Raw genomic sequence first — 20,758 nt, forward strand, 5'->3', positions numbered from 1 at the left:
GGATGGGAGAAAAAGAGGAGTTGCAATTCTTGTTAGCAGGTCAACATATTTCCACCATGAAAATACATTTGCAGATAGGGAAGGGCGCTATGTGATGGTGATTAGCTCTGTAGGGAGGTCTAAAATTACTTTACTAAATTTATATGCACCAAACGAGGACTGTCCAAATTTCTTCAAGAATATTGCATCATTAAGAGCAGAAAAATCTGAAGGAATGATCTTGGTGGGAGGTGATTTCAATTGTACTTTGAAAGCAGCTGTCGACAGACTCCCGGCACACAATGGCCCCAAATCCAAAAAATCTTGTAGTTTAAATACAATGATTAAAGAATTGGGCCTAGTGGATGTGTGGCGCCAGTTCCACCCCAAGAAAAAGATTTTACAGAGCAGATATTATGCAAAGTTTATAATTATGCATTATTTAAAGGTGATCCCCCCCCAGTCATGGTCTGAAGCTATTATTAGTGTCATCCATAAAGAAAGCAAGGACCCGACTTTACTCAGCTTGCTTTGTGTTGATTTAAAAATTCTTACAGCCATTATTGCAAATAGAATTCAAAAACACTAGTGAAACCTGACCAAACAGGTTTTATTTTCCATAGGCAAGGTTCAGATAATGTTAGAAGGGCCCTCAATCTTCAGATTATGGCACAGGAAAGGGACACCTCTTCAATGTTCTTGAGCCTGGATGCAGAAAAGGCCTTTGACCGGGTAGATTGGGACTTCCTGCAACAGACTCTCAGGCATATGGGCTTTAATGAGACTTTTATCTCATGGGTCCAAACACTATATAAAAATCCCAGGTCTCGGGTAAGGGTTAATGGTCACTGCTCCGACTTCTTCTCTCTAGGCGGTGGCACTAGACAGGGTGAAGTGTTATCGCCGTCCTTATTTGCTCTTAGTATTGAACCGTTAGCTGAACTGATCAGATCCAACCCTCTCATACAAGGAATTAGAGATGAAACCAATACACAACATAAGCTGTCACTTTTCGCAGATGATATTCTGCTATTTTTAGAGAATCCGGTCACCTCTGTCCCAGCTCTTCTGAGCAACCTTAAAGATTATGGTACAGTGTCAGGTTATAAAATAAATACAAATAAATCTGAGGCGTTAATGATTGTTGGCAACTGGCCCACACAGCTAGATCATCTTGTATCTTTTAGACGCTCCAAACAGGGCTTCAGATACTTGGGGGTAATTATTACTCCTAAAACCAGCTACTTGCACTCAATTATGATCGGTTGTTCAAGGAGATTAGGAGGGACTTGGACAGATGGAACCTACTCCCACTCACTTTTATGGGGAGGATTGAATGTATAAGGATGAATATTCTTCCACACCTATTATTCCTATTTCAGCACCTACCCATTTTGATCCCACAGTCTGCATTCAAATTATTAGAACGCATTACATCTAAATTTATCTGACAGAATAAACGACCAAGGGTCAGACTCAAAATGTTAATGTCTGGAAAGGAAAAAGGGGCCCTCAAATTGCCTAACTTCAGAATGTATTATTGGGCAGCTCAATTAAAATCAATGGCTGCCTGGATTATTCGTGATTCAGAAATGCAGTGGGTATCTATGGAAGAGTATTCATTACCAGGTATCTCCCTTCGGAGTCTCCCATTTCTCAACCCACAATCACGGAAAAAGATTAAAATAACTAACCCATGGGTCAAGCATACCGTAAAGATTTGGAACCAAGTGTTAAAAATGTTAAAAGGGAATTTGACCATGTCTCGAGCAGTTCCCATAAATGGAAATGTTGAGGTGGGCGGAGAAAGGATTGATTACAGTCAATCAGCTGTTTGAAAAGAATACTCTTAAACGTTTTGCCCAGCTAAGGGCGAAATATGTTTTATCCCCAGGGGACCATTATAGATACTTACAGTTAAGGGACTACATTACAAAGCATAAAGACTGGGACAATATTAGAAGAGAACCAATCGGGTTGGAAAACCATTTTATAAAACTGCTTGAAAAGTCGGGTACATTGAAAAACCAAGTGTCTTTGATCTACCAGAAACTGCTGGTTGACATGTCTGATAATACCTATCATATAAAACAACAATGGGAAATGGAGCTCAATATAATGTTGGATGATGTCACATGGGAGAGTGTCTGTTGTGGCTGCCATAGAGGGGTGGGGAGTCAAATGTGGAAGGAATTTGACTGGAAGGTTAAATTAAGATTTTTTTAGAACTCCACTGAAAACCTTTCTATCCAAAAGTAGCGTCAGTGATAAATGTTGGAGAGGGTGTGGGTTTGTGAATGTAAATGTTTGTGTATGTAAACTGTGTTTACATACAACAGTACTGGATGGATGTCAAGAACATTATACAAAACATATTGTCAGTCAACCTCCCAATGGATCCTCTGATCTTTTTGTTGGATATCTTTCCTGATGGTTTCTTCTATGAGCAGCACTTTCTCCTGCATCACTGGCTCAAACCAGAAACACCCACAGTTGCCCAGTGGCTTCTGAAAACTAGACATGTCTATACGATGGAACCGATAACAGCTCAACTACAATATGTCTGTGAAGGTTCTCAGTCATCCAGGTCATCGTAGTCAAAGGAGCTTGCAAAGAAAAGCGTCTGGACTTCTTTAAGTTGCTTGAAGACGTTTCACCTCTCATCCGAGAAGCTTCTTCAGTTCTAAGGTCAAATGGTGGAGAGTCCCAGATATAAACCTAGTGGGAGTAACCCCCCACAGAGGGACAAAAGGACCCCCTGATGATCCTCTAATCACCTGAGCCAAGGTGTGAAACTGGGTGTGGGTCCCAATCAGGCAGAGTTTCGGGTGAGTTCATTGTGAAACCTGGCCCCACCTTATCATGCGAATTCCTGAGGTCAGATGGCCCAGGATGTGAGTGGGCGTTAAGGCGTCTGGGAAGGGATCTCAAAACTGGATTATAGATGGCAGAGAGTTGGTGTCGTAAACCACCGCCTCTGTTCAAAGATGGTCGCTCACAGTGGACATAGATGCTTCTTTCACTCCTCTTTCAAACCATCTGTCCTCTCTGTCCAAAATGTGAACATTGGCATCCTCGAAAGAGTGTCCTTTATCCTTAAGATGCAGATGGACTGCTGAGTCTTGTCCTGTGGATGTGATTAGAGGATCATCAGGGGGTCCTTTTGTCCCTCTGTGAGGGGAAACTCCCACTAGGTTTATATCTGGGACTCTCCACCATTTGACCTTAGAACTGAAGAAGCTTCTCGGATGAGAGGTGAAACAGACAGACTGGCGACCTGTCCAGGGTGTACCCTGCCTCTCGCCCTATGACAGCTGGGATAGGCTCCAGCGCCCCCCGCGACCCTGAAAAAGGATAAGCGGAAGCGAATGGATGGATGGATGGACACTCAAGCCTTAACATTGTTACATCTGTGCTTAGGTATTGGTATGTATGTATGTATGTATGTATGCATGTATATGTGTATATATGTTTTTTTCTTTTAAATTAAGTTTTTGAATAAGCCTCACCATTATATGCTGCAGATTTGGTCTCAGGTCATGTTGTTGATGTGAATTGCCTTGTTATTTTTGGCAATAAAAGTTAAAAAAAAAAATCATCCCCAAAGCTCGAAAATTGAGTTTCCCCAGAGAAAGAATAAATCTCAGGTTGTTTCTTTTGTTCCTCTGCTTTCCCGATCTGGACCTGCTTAAAGTCTCAGCAACGAACACTATTTATTGCTGAGTATTGCAAGAAATTAGTCATAGATTTATTGAGAGGAGTTGGTATCCAATTACAGGCTGAATATATGAAATGGAAAATATGAAGCTAATTTGATTAATATTCTCTTACAGAGTATTTATGCTGCTGCAGTGGTGGATTACACTCCTTACACATAAATGTCCTCCAGCAGTCACAAACATGCTTCATTAACCTTTGTCATATTCAACCTTTTTGGCCTCATATACACACACACACACACACACACACACACACACACACACACACACACACACACACACACACACACACACACACACACACACACAGAGTGTGAGTGCTGATAAGAAAAGTTTTAGGGCAAAGTTCCTAAGCATTGTGACCAGACTGTTCAGTGCTCAGAAGGGCACTACATGTTAATCTGTGACTTTGAATTTGATTACTGTGGGTTCATTACTGCACCATTATTAAAGTTCTGTTTATATTACTGATTACAAATGTGACGCCACAGATCTGTTTGAAAGTAATACCCCGAGTTTGACTGTTGTTTTCTGCAGTAGGAGTATTAAACACGACAGCTGAATAGCACTTCAACACTCAGCAGTGAGCTGAGACATAAAAAAGAAAATCTAAAAATCTTCAGTCTTTTTCATGGATGGATATTCACTGTCCTTTGAAACTGCAATCATTTTGTTAAAACACCATTTCAGTGATGAAGAATACATTTTTAAGTGCCAAGCTGGGACAATTGTGGGGTTTCTGCTGACATTGAGACGCTTTTTTGTAAAGCCACAAAATTTAGCTAAGCTTTAAGCAAACTGTGCTTCTTTCCAGCCTGTTTGCTTCTGTCTTCTCAACTGTACTTAAACAACCTTTAGAATCACTTTCCAATGCATACATTTAAATGTGATGCCAACAGCATATATACAACTGCAAAAAAAAAACGAGGAAATGAAGGTAATCAGCTGGTGGAAATCAAATTTGGCAAGTGAAAGCCAAGGAAAGAAAATCCAAGATATGAAACTACCAAATCCGGACATGAACCGTGTCTCATGGCTGAAAAACCTAAGAACCTCTAAGCACTTAGAGATCCAGCAATGTGGCATATGGGACTCTATGAATTCAATTCAGTTTTATTTATACAGCGCCAAATCACAACAACAGTCGCCTCAAGGCGCTTCATATTGTAAGGTCGACCCTACAATAATACACACAGAGAAAACCCAACAACCATATGACCCCCTATGAGCAGCGCTTTGGCGACAGTGGGAAGGAAAAACTCCCTTTTAACAGGAAGAAACCTCCAGCAGAACCAGGCTCAGGGAGGGGCGGGGCCATCTGCTGCGACCGGTTGGGGAGAGAGGAGGAAGACAGGATATGAGCAGCAGTATTTGATGCACTGGGATCAGAATGTGTTGAACTGTCATGCCGTCATGGATGGATGGTTGGGTTTGTTAACAGGAGAAAAAAACCCCAAAAAAACACCTAGATATAGTTGAATTTAATTGAATATTTGAAATGGAATATTTAGACCTCACTGATTACAATTATCATTTTTGACACAGACATTAAGTAAAAAGACAAGATATACTTAATCTATCCCAAAGTTGAGAAAGATTCAGATTCAGTCTTCTTTCCATCTGAGGACTGCAAGTAAAATCTTCACCCTCCTCCATACTCAGCACTAATCTTTTGTCCGTGCACCAGATAAATTTAGATTTCTTAAAGATTTTGTACAAAAATTTTGTACAAAACAGCAGCTTCTTGCAGCTAAAGGCAAAGTTAGGTTTAAGCAAACAGTACCCGAGTCCCTCTAAAAACCAAGCCCCTCAGCAAAAAGAGGCTAAAAGCCACATTAGGTGCATTTACAGGTTTGTCTCTGAATCATGTCAGCCATTGCTTTTATTAAAAATATTCATTAGTGGAGCTTACTCATTATAATGAGTGAGAATGAGAAAAGGCCACAGCCTACACCTGAAATGCGTTCGAAAAGGATGCAACATTTTCTCATCTGACAAGTTTCTTTGCTCTTTGTCTAAAATGTAACATTTATTAGCTGCATTGTCTCTGCCATTTCTTCTTTGTATAAGAGTGTGGAATCCAGTATCTGTATTCAGTCCGTTCATGCATGTGTTAGCTTTCTGCGCTGGGAGGAGCCCACACAAAATGAATTCATGAGAGCTCGTGTGAACCTCTACATGCAGAAGTTTTATGTCGAGCCTCTTTTGCATGCTGGGATGCTGCACGTGGAGCGAGTGAGGCGAGAGACTGAATGCAAACAAGGCAAAACCAAGCTATTTTCACACCCTCACTTTGTGGAGCTAAACAACATTACGCTACAAGAATCTTTTTTTTCATGTTGTGGTGTCTGTCTGACAGCATCATCCATTATTTGTCCGTGTCTGAAAAGGTTAATGAAGTGGTCTTTTTTTTAATACAAGAGAACAAAGCTGGGGGAACCCCCCCCCCCAAAACAGAGCCATGCATCATAGCTGTAGTAATTACCATATTGTATTTACACATTGTAACAGGCTGTATTGATCTCCATATTTTGATGTATACTAGTGGATTACACATTTCTGCAAGCATGCCAACAGTGTTTAATGTTCCTGTAATCCTCCACTCACCACAAACACAACAGCAATTATAAAGTTGTCTGTTATTGGACCTGCGTCGCTGTTCCAGGGAATGAGAAAACCCTTAATTGGGGTTTGTAGTTCAGACAGCATTTGAGTGCGTTTGATTGGATTGGTTAGCATGTGGCTCACGTATGTAACATTATATCTGCCTTCTGTGATTGATGAACTGGTGTTAGTGGGCCTGCCTACCACGGCTGCTGTTGCCCGAGCAAGTGCTGACAAATGACTCACCGGCATGAGTGAACAGAAACACTCGACCGCACGCTGCCACACCGAGACGGATATTGACTGTGAGAGCAGTGTGTCTTCTCATTCTCTCGGTTGTCTGGTGACATAATGGCCACACGGAGATTGTCATGCTAAAGGCCATCTTTAAACCTAATGTAAGACACGGGGACTTTTCTTTATACAACTTTACACGACTGCTTTTATCGACACGTTGGCATCAGAAACGTTGCGAGAGCTTTGGCACTTTTAACAGCCTGTAATTGAGAAAAAACAGAGCTAGGCTTTCACAGTTATGAAACTCGACAAATAAGATTGGGCTGACAAAAGGAGTCAAACTCTGCCTTATATACTACCTTATATATTCTTAGTCACCAAAAAGACTCAGACCATAGAGAGGATGGATAAAAGCTTATAAACACAAGGCAACCATTTAGGATAGGACAGTAGAAATATATGACACTGTTAACGATAGAACTCCAAAACATTCAGTAATAATGCTCTAATATTGAAGGTAAAATGATCATCATGCACATAAGTGAACTTTCAGTTTTCCCATTGGACTGTTTTAGGTTCTTAGTTTGGAAACCTGTCATTAATAACACTGACCAACAGAAACAGCACTGAGCAAAATAGCAACGCGACAAACATTCTAGTCTTACAGTACCTATACTTATATATCTATAGGTACCTGAAAAAGTGTCTGTGAACTGTGATCACATTAAACACACTTATCTTTTTCTTCTTCGAGAACTTTCAGCAGCTCAGCATTTTCTGTCTTATCCTGCAAACTTTTTTCATATACTTCCCAGATATTGCTGTATTTGTATTCTGCCAGGAACACTGTGCTTTACTGTCTCCTAATGTTCGATCCTAAAACTTTTAGATTAATATTTTCAGCTAATAAAACTATATTCGTCACTTTTTCAGCCAGTACAGCCTGTATGTAGTGTAAAATTTACCAGGGCTCTTGGAGCTCCTCTGCAAGCCTATTGCCTGTGGTACACAGTAACACATTTGTAACAAATCCCTTTCCCTCCAGCCTTGACAGGACAGTAGGAGAACAGTGGGGATGTTTTTCTCATGTCCTGTGGAAATTAAACCCTTTCCAGAAATGGATGCTGAAGCAGTGCTTCCTCTAAAACATTTACAGCACATTTTGCCCCTTAAGTCGGTGTTTGCGTTCTTTAACATCTTAAAATCCGTGAAGCTGTCGGCCAACTGGTTAGGGATAGGTTTAGGTTCACATCTACCCCTTTATATGGAATTGTCACCTAATTGACATCCAAATGTAAATTTGCAAGTCCAGAATGTGATATTCATACCATGCTTAGTGGAACTGTAATAATGAGTTCCCCCACCCTGACTATCATAGCTGAGCGTTGTAGATATTGTGAGAAGACAAATTCAGGAGTAGCTCAGAGTGGAGTCACTTTTTTGAGCATGTCCAACTGGGAGGAGACGTAGATCTCACTGAGGGCAGGGAGCTATGGGCGTCTCAGCATAGACTGCTAACCCAACACATCACCTGACCAGGATAAGTGATGGATGGACTGATGGGTGGATTGATTATCGTGGTCAGAACTGTCCTGACGTTTAAACCAGAGTTCTGATGGTTGTTTTTTGCTTGTGTTTTACTCACAAACACCTTCTAGTGTCTGACCTCAGCAAACTGCTACTTTACTGCTACTCCTGATGCTGACAGTACTTATGGCGGTTGAGGTCCACCGATTCAATTATATTTGCATCTGATAATAAGCAGGAATTTTGGACGGTGTTTTTTTGTCCTTTTTCTGGGGGCTGTGCCAGAATTTGGCAAAAGAAAAGTTGGACCTCTAAGAAGAGAAAGAAGCTCATGGGAAATCAAAGCTCTTAAGGCCTGACTGAGCATAGGCAGTGAGCATGAAGACAGAGACAAACAGCGGGTGCACGCTGCTGCTGTTACACACACCCATTTGCTGCAAGATGTATCATACTGATTATATCATCAAACCTAACAGATACAAATTATTTTTCGCGATATGGTATCATCAGTGGAAAACTGACTGTGGATGACAAGTTTTTATATGCTAATCTGCAGCCTCACTGGTAATAATATGCTTTATATCTCAGATATGGTAATCAGTTCTGATTGACTTGTCTCTGTGTATTTGTCTTTTACAAGTGGGTGAATTGGAAGAAAAGCGACAAATAATTCAGCACAATCAAAGAAGAAAACTCACACGCTTGCATTTTGATGCACAAATGTTTCACTGTAGGCTATCCTCCGCTGGCCTGTCTTTCTGCTCTGTTTGGGCTAACTGTTACTGCTGCTGTTTTGTGAGCTGTTTTCTCAGCCTGCTTGCAGTGTCCCTAATCTTTCATCTTTGTGACATTTTCAGATCATGCTGCTAACCGATCCGGAGATAGAGAGTAGCCTTCTGATCAGCTCTGATGAAGGAGCCACCTACCAGAAGTACCGGCTGAATTTCTACATCCTCAGCCTTCTCTTCCACCCTGAGCAGGAGGACTGGATTCTCGCCTACAGCCATGACCAGAAGGTGAGAGAACGGCTGAGGCGAGTTCAGTGGCCAGTTGTTCAAAAGGAATCAAAAGAGCGTTAAGTAAGATAAGCAACAATGAGGGCAGGATTACAGTGGCCAGGAGCAAGACGGATAAACCTGTTACACAAGAGTTTAGCTCAAGCACGGGTCAGAGTTCACGAGTTTCACTTGAGAGGGAAGAGGATAAGTGAGGATAGTAATATTAAAACTGGCGTGGAAGCCCGTTTCACCAGGAGAACAGGAGAAAGATGGGAATTATGATGCTTTTAGTCAGACGTATATGCTGAAGTTCACTTTGAAAAAATCTGGCTCATCTTCTGACTTTACCTCTGCAGGCAAGGGCCAGTGTCACAAAGACATCAAGATAGCAAATAACATGATATCAGCTTCGAGCCTTCTTGTTTTATGTGACCAGTCATTGTTTGCAAATGTGGAGAAATTCAAAATGGCATATAATATAGTCCTCTGTTTTTAACAGGGACAGTACTTTAGCCTTGAGAAATGCCAAGTTATTCTGAAAAAGACTGACAGCACTCACTAGACAAGCAACACTAAGACAACAAACAAGCCCTCTATGGAAGGCCCAGTCCTTAAATTAATTTCCTTTTGCTATATTCAACCCAGAGAATCCTTTTTTCTTCCTCTTGGTGGAAGTGGGCTTCCATACACTGCAGCTGTGTGCTGTTTAAAGAACCATGTTCACGGATAAGTGATTCAGAAGTTAAAATGCACCAACCCAATAATCCAGAACCCACACAGCTCAGCTCACGCGGGCCTGCAGCTACGTAACGAGCGGTTTTAGGTTGAGAAATTCCTTTAAATCTCTTAAGCATCTTAGCTGTTAACAAGTCACCTGGTTTGAATGCACTGCATTTCAAAATGATGCCACCACATATGAAGCCAGACTTTATAATACACCTCCAGCATGGCTAAAACGAGGCTTCTCATGAGGAGAATGAGCCACTTTAAAACTTCAGTGGGCGCAGTCTCACTGTTAGTGATATTAATTCATAGAAAATGTATTTTGAAAACCTCATAAACATGTTGCATTTATAAAACAAGGTGGAGTCTGTTGATTTGCCATTTCTGTTTTTATAAACAAACAAACACCTGTTCATCCTCAACCCGTTTATTTATTCAGCACATTTGCTGAACCTAAATAATTCACAGGTGGTATTAGCTCTATATATGGAGGATTTCTTTAGTTGTTTATCTCTTTGTAGGTTGTTTAGCTTATTGGGTTCTTTTAAGCCACAGACAACATACTGAGAGTCTCACGGCGTTTGAATTTTGAGATAAGTAAACTGAACTTGGTTTAAAACGTACAGATATGAAGTTCAAACCAACTGGTGACCCAGATGTTCAAAGAGTCTTTTTTCTTTTTACATTTTCTCAGTATGTATGATTTGTTCTTCAGTCAAGCTCTGAAAGTGCACCTGAAACCATTTTTGTATTGGTAATAAAATAAAAGAAATAAATCATTTCCAGGGAATTTGTGCGTGTGGTAGAAGCTGAACTCGTGACCTCTGACCTCTATCATGCTTATGACTGTTTCTGTTCTTTTGAAATGAAACAGCTTTGACTTAATCTGAGCTGTATTAAAGCACACGGTAGCTTTGTTCAGACTCTGAACTTACTAACGATCCGTCGGGGGGAGCCAAGGTTTTTGTGTTTTATTGACCCAATTTGACGAGCGGAGTGAACTCTCTGCTGTGAATTCATTCAGCTCCTCATTTCCGTCTAAAGTTCTCGAGTTTCTAAAGAACTGTCAAAAAAAGAGAAAGCTACACTGAAATAACTATGAACTAAGCCTCAGTATTGACACTGACTTTTTTTCTCAGTCATCATTTTATTAGCACACAAACTGAAAATTAGAGATTGGAGAAAACACTGACTCATCTAATGTAGGAAGCAGTGTGGGGAGAAAGTAGCTGTATGTCTGAGGCAGAAACAAAAAGAGGTGGAATTTATAGACATTTTAAAATGACCGTCTGCATTAATAAAAATGCTTTTCTTGCAGCTCAGCCCATTTGGGTCTAATATTTCAGCTATGATGAATAATGAAGGGATCCTCCTTTGTTGTGGACGCGTGGATATGTGGATGTACAGAGTGTGGGTGAACTTGCCTGTCTCTTTTACAATGAAAGTAAATCACGCTCTTACTGATGCTTCCAATGCGCACAATGCACACACACACACACACACACACACACACACACACACACACACACACAGTTAGCCTATCAGTTGTAGGGACAGATTTACTAAATAGGGTGTGAGTGCAAATCCCATGTGCTGCTGATAGGTGTGGGTAGGTTTATGGATGATTGACCAAACAACCTTTTCTGTTTTTCTAAACAGGTCAGTTCATTTCAACATGACACACCTCGTCTGCCAAGAGCTGTGCAATTTAGCACAAGGTTGCAAACTAAGAGATATTCAGCTGCAGATCAACAGGACAGGCACCGCTTGTTAATTGGAATCAGGAAAGCATATAACTATAGACATATAGGCCATACTCATGTAGAGTTATTATGAAGGAAACGGTTGTCAGGTTCAAATGTAGTACTGCAAGCCATACGACAGTTTTCTATTGTCATGTTCTGTGGCACTGTTGTACTAAGAAAGCTTACAGTACTTAAAGGGATAAAACCAACTGGAAATGTATATGTCACATAGTGTCAGCGTGCACACAGCTGAATTTGTCCACCACAAAAAAACACAGTCATGTGTGCTCTCCGTGGTCCTGAAATGATAAAAAGGATCTACTGGATTCATGCCGTAATGGGTCGGGGCTGTTTAGCAGCAAAGGAGGAACCGACACAGTCTATCTCTGCATGTGGTATTGCTGCCGCACAACAGCAAAGAGCACACTCTGCGGATCTGTGATTCTTTGTTATTAAACATCAGCATTTTTCAGCATTTTTGGTTTTGGTTTTAATTTTCAGATTTTAGTCCCATTTTATGAGGCTTGGGTTCAAGAAGAGCCCGTGTTTGTGGTTAAAACCCGTCCTTTCATAAAGGTAATTATGTGTCGAAAGCAAAGCCGGGGCGCGGTCACTGATGGTGGTGGAGCGACACATGATGTCACAGGAACAGCACCAACACGGCGCTGTCAGGTGATGTCCTACCTTGCATCACCCAGCAGATGATGTAGTAAACAGTATATTAAAACTTCATGCTCTGCTTCTGTACCATTTCTTTGCTCGCTGTATGTCAGGTGTCAGGACTTGCTCAACCCCCCCCCTTTCTTGCACTTACACTCGCTGCCTCCCCCACCCAGCTGTGCTCCCACCCACATGCATTATCTCCACCCTAAAGTGCTTCTCTTTCAATCTGCTCACCTCCTTTTTGGCAGTGCTGTTGAATTTCTTGACTAAGAGACCTTTTGGAGGTTGTAAAGACTGCGTCAACCCCCTGCACCCAACTTAACAGTTGCTGTCACTTGCTTGGCTACATACTAACTTGCTGTAGGAGGGTAATTAGTCAGAGTGATTTCCTGCCCCCTCCCACTTCCTTTCTCTGGCATCTGCTTAGCACAGCGTTGCATAGATGTCATGGAAATCTTATCAGCTGTGCTGTTTGCCATTTGTCTCGTCGCTGTTCGACACGCGAATGCGCACGAACCAGATGCGATAGTGAATATATAGTTTGCATATACTTAGGATGAGGCAGGTAAGCTTCGTGTCTCAGAAGCCCCACTGCTTTCTACAGTCACCATCATGCTGAGTGTTTAGCTGTTTTTTTTTTAATTTAAAGATATTGAGCAATATAGTCATATAATTAAGGCTTTTAAAGTGAAATGCTATTAGAGAGTAATTAGTAAAACTTTTTTTAAAAAACAGAATACAATCATTGATTTGACATCAGTAATAATCTATCAAGACACGGTCTCAGGGATGTTTTTTGAATGCAGGCCTCCATGCTACCCTTCAGCACAGAGTAAATATATGCAATTAGAAAATAAATGAATATAAACAAACAGAGTCACATTTCTGTTATCCACTAATAAATGATTGTTTACACATTCTGCATGGCTGGCCATGCTTAAAATGGAAAAAGGTCCAGCCTGAAACACTGAAATAAGTTTCATGGCTCATTAAATTCCAGCTGTAAGCTACAGAGTAAACGGATTTGTCAGAGAATGCAGTTGTTTGGGGACAAAAAGACTGTCAAGGTTGTTGATATACTGAGCAAGCAGCACGCAGATGCCTGCATAATCATCAAACAAACAAAAAATGGATTGATGTGATTTTTTACATTTGATTTCAAATAGCACATAAAGAGTCAGAGTAGGATTAAAATGATTAAAAAAATCATAGTTTTCATGGTACAGTAAGAAGCACAGGTCTGCAGATATTTGACTGTGACTTTTCTGCTTCCACTTCATAAAATATTAAATAGATTTTAAAAGCCTTTATGAAATATTTAATGAAATAATATTTTGTGCCTATTTTAAAAAGGAATTCAACTCATTATCATATTACAAACTGTTATATTTAAACATTTTATTTGATGTTTTTGAACTTTCAATTTAGTATTTTTTGTGATAACAAACAAACACAATGTTAACATTCTCTGATAAAGGACCACAGAAGAGAGAAAAACAGACCAAGATCAATAAAATAAAATATCATGAGGGGAGTTTATAACCTTATAGTGCAACATTCAGGATTCTTGTTCATTCACCAGGTTTCTGGTCACACAGTTTCATCTCTGGTGGACGCTCACTGTCATTCACTCCGTTGTGTGAACTCTTTTCAGTCTCTGTTTCCGTTGTGTTATGAATGGTGGGCTTGGTTGTTTCCATTTCACAGTTATCATTTTCTTAGCTATCAATAGGAGTATCTGTAGATTCTTTTTTTTTGTCTGGGCTATATGCCTCTCTAGGTATAACTCCTAAAAGAAATAAGGTTGAATTTAATGGAGGATTAACTTGTAGGATTTTCTGTTTCTTCTTTGATTCTTTTCCAGAATCCTCGAATTATTGGACAATCCCCACAAATATGTGAATAATCTGCTGTTTCCCCACATTTTCTCCAAGGGCATAGTTCTTTATTAGGTATATAAGATACATTGTGACAGCTTTTGCTTCCCATATATTATCAGTGATTATAGCATTTAATTCTAATTACCAGTTCTCCTTAATATAAACCGTATTTTGGCACGACTCATTTATTTTGTAAATATGAGAAACATGTTTCTTAGTTGGGAGATGTTTTTCCATAATATTAATATTTAAGCATTTTATATCCAGTTATCCTACATAATACATTACATTATACATAATTCTAAAGAATATAGATTTAAAAGACTGTATTACAAAAAAAGCATGTCTAATATAAATTTCGCCCTAAACGTGAGCACCTCCTTGATGAGTTATGCAGTCCCACCGTTTTCCATCACTTCCCTCGTCTCAAACTCGTCATCCAGACAACATTACTGTCATGAAAAAGCTTATAAAAACATCATTGTGAAATATGAAACTGAATATGAAAAAAACAAGAAACAAATTAAAAACAGTCAAATTAACAATTAGAACTTTAATAACTTCCTTTTGCAAATAGATTCTTGATTAACACAGCGGTATGGTACAATAAAATCCCATTATTGATGTTTGTGGTAGCATGTGTGTGTGCGCCTGTCATCTTTCTGTCTGTAAACTAGTGATGTGTCGGTTGCGAACGAAACGGCTCTTAGGGCCGGGTCTTTGAGGTGAACTCCTTATTTGGAGCCATAGGGTTTTTTTCTCTCACCCTCTCTCTCGCACTTTTTTCCCGCTTCACTCTGCACGCGAGCCTTGTGCTTTGCGCTGGGCAGAGGGGGGAGGGGCGGAAGTTACAGTCAGTAGCACAGGAACAGAGCGGGAGGGAGAGAGAGAGAGAGAGCCAGGGACAACAACGTCACATTAGAAAGGTATAGTAATCATCCACAACTATTTTCAGGTGCAGATGATAAAGGATTCAGAAAGCTTATTCATGCAGGTCCATATGACAGAGAATATGCATCTTCTTTTTGTTTTCATATTATAATTTATATTTAATTGTGTTGTGGTTTGCAGTGTTTTGTGTTGTTTCACTTTAAATTTGTTTAAAAGGAAAAAGCTGAATATTTAAATAGTTAAAAGTTTAAATGTAAATAGTTGGTTTTTGTATTATATGATTTATTTATTACATTTTATGTGGAGTGAATAAATAAAAGTATATTTACGGTGGCCCCGAGAGACAAAGCACATACGAACCCCGAAGCACGTACAAAACACAACAGAAGTGCTCCAGGATGCTAGGTGCAGTGTTGAGCTTTAGTGGCTACATAAGTGTGATGTGTGGTAGCAACAGGTAAATGAACTTTTTTTTTAAATTATTTGAATATATATGAGTGCTGGTGTATAAATACACAAACAATACACATGTGCTTTCAATTAATTTAAGTGATCTTAGGTAGCTCTGTTTTGGAGTTTGTACGTGTTTTGTCTCTAGGAGCCACCACATATATTTATATATAAACATAAAGGTTTTGAACGTATTCTGCTGGTAAAGACCGCCCACATGGCGAGTGGGGATTTGTAAAGAAAAATACAAACACACACTGATACCACTGTTATTATTACTGCTGTTATTCCTGAAGAACAGATCATTAACTTTATGAACAAAATCTAGAATATCAGTGTGCCGAGATCACAAATTCAGTGTAATACGTTGTATCTTGAAGACAGATAATTAGTCAGTTAGTCTTTCAGTAATTCCATAATTGCTTGAAGAACACAACTTGAATAAGCTGAAGTCTCTCAGTTCTCAGTGGATGTGAGTCTGGAATGAACGGAGACACTCGGGGGCTCCTTTGTGGACATCTGGATGCATTACACACAGATTTTCACATGTATTCTCTGCTTACTGTGTAAACGATAAAATCTCAGCTTCCAGCGATTTACCCACCAGTGAATAACGTCTGTATGGAGACCACCCACTACGCTTTGGCTCCTCATACCTCATATGTCGCTGCAGTTTGCAGGCTTGTTACAGCGAGGCACATTTCTGTAGCGTATGAAAAGCTGCACCCTACACATTTCATTCTTATCGTGTTTTTCATTGTGTTAATGGCTTCATGGCAAAATATTCTCTGTAAGAGTTCTCTAGTAACGCACAGCCGTGTGGGAAGACAGACAGTGATTACACTGCTAGATGTTTTTAAGCCATGTTATTCATTTGCAGTGTTTGAATATTATGTAAATTTTAATCTAATTTAATACCTTCGACTCGAGCCAAATATGTGTGTGAGATATTGTGAGAAAGCTCGTCTCCCACTCCTCGTTACGCTGCTGCTGTTAAATTGACGAATAAATCAAGGTGTGAAAACAAACCCACAGTAAAGAGTAAACACAGCTCGTGATCTGAAAAAGGCCAGTGTTATATAAAACGGTCAATTTCAGCAAGTGTTAAGATGCATGTGACGAAATACTCATGTCTGGTTGTCTTTCTGCAGCTCTACAGCTCGGTGGAGTTTGGACGGAGGTGGCAGCTGGTGCACGAGCGAGTGGCTCCCAATCGTTTCTACTGGTACGTACGGTGCGCTCGATAGTGTAGGATAGTTCCTAAATCAGCCATGATGCAGAACGGTTTTTGTTCTTTACAAATTACAGCATTGGCTTGCACAACGCATCCAACCGAGCCCGAATATTTCTTTATTTATAGTGTTTGTAAATTTTGAAAAATATATTATTTTTTTCAAACCAGCCAGCTGATAACATTTTTCATATTCTAGGAGAAAAACATGCAGCTCATCCATATTTAGCAATTGTTTAATGTCTGTGAAATTGTGACAATCCTTCTCTCCCCCACCAACCATATAATTGCTGTCCAACTGTGCTCAAGCATGTTGTCTGCCCTCTGTGTTACGGTGACACACCATCATCTGAAAAGGAACGTTTTTTGCAGTCCTATTGCACTACATGACTCCTGTAGAATCAGCTGTAGCTGGAATAACTTGTAGTGTTCATTTTCTGTGTGACTTTCTAAGTCTCTCACATCATTTCAGCCAAACGTCTCCACTTTGGTCTTGTCTGAAGATTTGTGGTTTGCCCACAGGCAGTTTTGCATGTCTGAGCAGAGTCAGAGATGTAGTTTTTGTGAATTTGTAGGGATGCATACAACCTTAAAAAAAAAACCTTTTTTACATGACTGTACATGATTTAAAGGTTTTTTTGTTTTTTTTTTAAATCGTCACGTGAGAAAAAGTCAACTTTCAAGTAACGTAGTCGAGGCATTTTGAGAAAAATAGAATTAATCCAAAGCTACAATAGTCCTTGAGGCCTTGTGATGTGGTGCTATATAAACAGTGTTGGGTAAGTTACTTAGTAATTAGTAACTTAGTTACATTGCTAGTTACTTCTATCAAAAGTAACTCAGTTACTCGTTACTTTCAAAGTAACTAGTTACTAGGGAAAGTAACTTTGGTTTTACTCAGAATGCACTTATTAATGTGTTGCTTCCCTGACTGAATGTGCATAATTCCACGAGAGAAATCCCACGCCTGGACCGTCGTCGACTGCTGCCAGGATTCTAGCCTACGTCACAGTGTCACGTGCACTTTTTATGTCCAACACAGAAACTGCAGTCGTGGTGCTTTCAATTGTACTTGGATCTTGGAAATTCTGCCTTCCGAGTAGGAAGATGTAGGTAACTCCAGACTGCAGATAAGCTGCATATGTGTTTAGTAGTCATTTTTTTTTGTAGAGGGCTAGCAACACCAACCGTTTTCAAGGGCATCGCCATATTGGAATCCAGCATTCTCTGATGAGGCTAACCAGAACGCCGTTTATTCGAGTGTGACATTATTCCCAGGTCCGTGTTCCGATTTCTGAAATAAGTCGAACGCAACACATGAAGTAACGAATAACGAGCCTATCTAAATCCCAGTAACGATAAACGTGTTCCTGATGTTGGCATAATAACTATTTACCTTCTTGTTACCACAATAATAACATAGTTAATGTTACTTAATATGAGCCAGAGAGGTTTTTAAGATTTCCTTTATTCATGTGTCTGACGTGCCTGATCGTCGAGTTCAGTCATGAAAAAAGGCTTCAGAACCAGTTTGGAGTGAATCTGAAAGTTTTCTCGTCCACTGAGATGAAATCAACTGAAATAATCGACTAATTTCTTTCAGCGGGCCTTAACCAGCAACACAAGTTGTCATCTTAACGTTGCTGCATTGCTTCATCTTCTCATAATTGTTACAATGTTCCCTGGCCTTCCCTCGCTGCCTCACTGCCACCGCCCCACAGTTGCTGTCCAACTCGGTGTTATCTAGCACGTCTGCCCTCTGTGCTGTAACTAACACGTAACAAAAAGCTTTCACCTCGACTAACTGCAGAGGAACCGTCGGGTAGTAACGAGCTGGGCAGCCAGGAGTGAAGGGAGCCTGAAGGGCTGATGCTGCAGAAGCTGTCAGAGTTCTATTTTGGGACGCTCGCTGTGCAGTAGGTGTGGTGGTAGTCGTGGTAATGAGGCTGCAGAGCGAGCTTATATCTGTAATATACATAGCCACCAAGAGTGTAATCTCATTTCGTGTTTTGGTAAACCTGAGCAGCACTTGGCCACACGCCGTTCTAACTTTGGCCACATTTAATAAGTTTGTGAGCTTAACGTGTGCAATTTGCCTGTGACATTACAAATGTGAAAAGCGTGCAGAGCTGCCTGTATGCGATATACTTTTGCAAGGCGACGGCTGCATCTCGTTTTTATGCATGCCTGTTCTGAGTCGCTTCAGAGGCCACACAGCTGTTCAGACGAGTGTCATACACACAGACGCCCCGCTGTAGGTGTGCCATCACTGAAAATACACAAGTTTAAACAAACCGTCCACTTCTTCTGTGCCCGTCTCACACTGCTCCTGGGTACCTGAATGGATTATTCAGTGAAAATGGAAATGTGGCTCAGATAACTAGGCCATGCTATTCACAGCTGCGTTTCATCTGGGAAATTACCAATACTACCAATAAGTATAATAATGATTAAACGATATAGTGGTCTCTGCCTCTCATTGTGTCTGCTTCACACAGACTCCCCTTTATTTCCCTCCTCGTTTGTGTGTGCGCTCTACCTGTCGACACAGCCTCTTTCCCAGCTTCTCTCCCCCGTCTCGCCCCACCTCCCCCGTTCTCTCCCCTCTGTGTGTGCTGCCTTTGCTTCTCCTCTGATCCCCCAGTCTTTTTAATACATATTTAATGCCGTAATGATTATATGCTATTCCATCTGCGGGCATCCCTACTGTAGTGCGAAAAATCAATGGCTTTTCCTCTCCTAATGATGCCAGGAAACATCTTCCTCCATTTTTCTGGGCGAAAAAGGACCTTGTGGGGACTCTGAACATTTAGATCGCACAGTAAACCCGAGGCCCTCTTTTTCCCTTAACATCAGCTCCTGCTGATGTTAAGCACGACTGTCATAGTGCTTGACTTAACCTATCCGTCGTCATAAATTTGTCTGACTTTGCAACACGCAATCTCTCGTGTTAGACAGCAGCTGCCATAGGTGACATCTGCCCGAAGGCAGAAGACCAATAGTGATGTTCCTGAAACACATTTGTCTGCCTTTCAGGTCGAAAATGGGTTTGGACAAAGAGCCGGGCTTAATTCACCTGGAAACCAGCATCACTGAAGGACGTGAGTAATTGAATTCCGAGTCCGGTGCTCCATTTTCTGCCGTCTTTGTACTGTATCGTGAACATTGTGCTAAAGTAGAGAAGAATTGGGAGTTGTGTGGACAATTCCATTGAAGGGTAATACGAAGGGACAGCGGAAATGGCCGAGTTGGGGGACACACAATGACAACGGACGGAAAAGTAATGCATATATTAGAATGCTTTTAAAAGCAAGTGATTTAGCTCAGGGGGGCTCTTTTAAGTAGAAAGAAACACTCTTCGTCCTGAATGACAATGAACACTGGGATATTTGGGGTTCATTTTCACTTTTCTGGGAGCGACTCCTTGTTCTTATATTTTTAATATTTTTCCCTAAATTTCGGCAATTTTCAGCAGCAACCCAAAATGCCAATAAAAATAAATATAGAAAAGGATTGAATTAAATGCAAAGAGCACAAATTACTGATAAACAAAAGTATGGACAGAAACTTACAGCATCTACTCTTTTAAACAGCACGTTCTAAAACAAAAGTACATTTGAATAGTTTTAAAACCCCTGCAGATATAATCTAAGTACATAAGATTTTAGGGCTCAGTGCTGAACCCCAAAGGTAACTCAGTAAATCAGATATGACTTGATTTATTTTTATCTGTTGTTGAGATAACTATCATTGTGATAGCTTTCTGAAAATTTTCTTGCTATTTTTTTCCACAGAGGACGATCTGTGGTTGGTATTAATAAATCACCACTCCCACAGACTCCTCCCTTCTTTCTCAAAATTGCATCACTGCAATCGACGCGGATCTATTTGAGTTTAAACCAAACAAACAAAAAAGTACAAATAAAAAACAACTTTTTTGAAAGTGAGATAGATTGGCCTTTTATTTCCTACTCTTATAAACCGAAACAACGTTTGTTCTTTTCCTGTTTCGTGTAAAAATACGTGTTTGGGTGGACTGTCATTGGTTTTTCATTTTCAGTCCAAAGTGGAAAAATGGGAGAAAAGTTTGTACAAAAACTAGTAAGAGCCT

At 40.3% G+C, this 20,758-nt stretch overlaps 1 protein-coding gene across 7 annotated transcripts in view; it reads left to right on the forward strand.

The window, feature by feature from the left end:
- Nucleotides 1–20,758, forward strand: part of sorcs1 (sortilin-related VPS10 domain containing receptor 1) — a 194,768-nt gene that overhangs the window by 123,179 nt on the left and 50,831 nt on the right. For all 7 annotated transcript variants that reach the window (XM_085460487.1, XM_085460488.1, XM_085460489.1 and 4 more), the window contains exons 4-6: nt 8,924–9,082; nt 16,568–16,641; nt 19,684–19,748. In XM_085460487.1, the coding sequence (XP_085316613.1) occupies nt 8,924–9,082; nt 16,568–16,641; nt 19,684–19,748 (298 nt within the window). The remainder of the gene's footprint in view (nt 1–8,923; nt 9,083–16,567; nt 16,642–19,683; nt 19,749–20,758) is intronic.

The sequence above is a fragment of the Copadichromis virginalis genome, linkage group LG6, assembly GCF_057382275.1.
Source record: "Copadichromis virginalis isolate Kocher_CV1m ecotype Utaka linkage group LG6, C_Virginalis_male_GT1.1, whole genome shotgun sequence".
In the NCBI taxonomy this organism is placed as follows: domain Eukaryota; kingdom Metazoa; phylum Chordata; class Actinopteri; order Cichliformes; family Cichlidae; genus Copadichromis; species Copadichromis virginalis.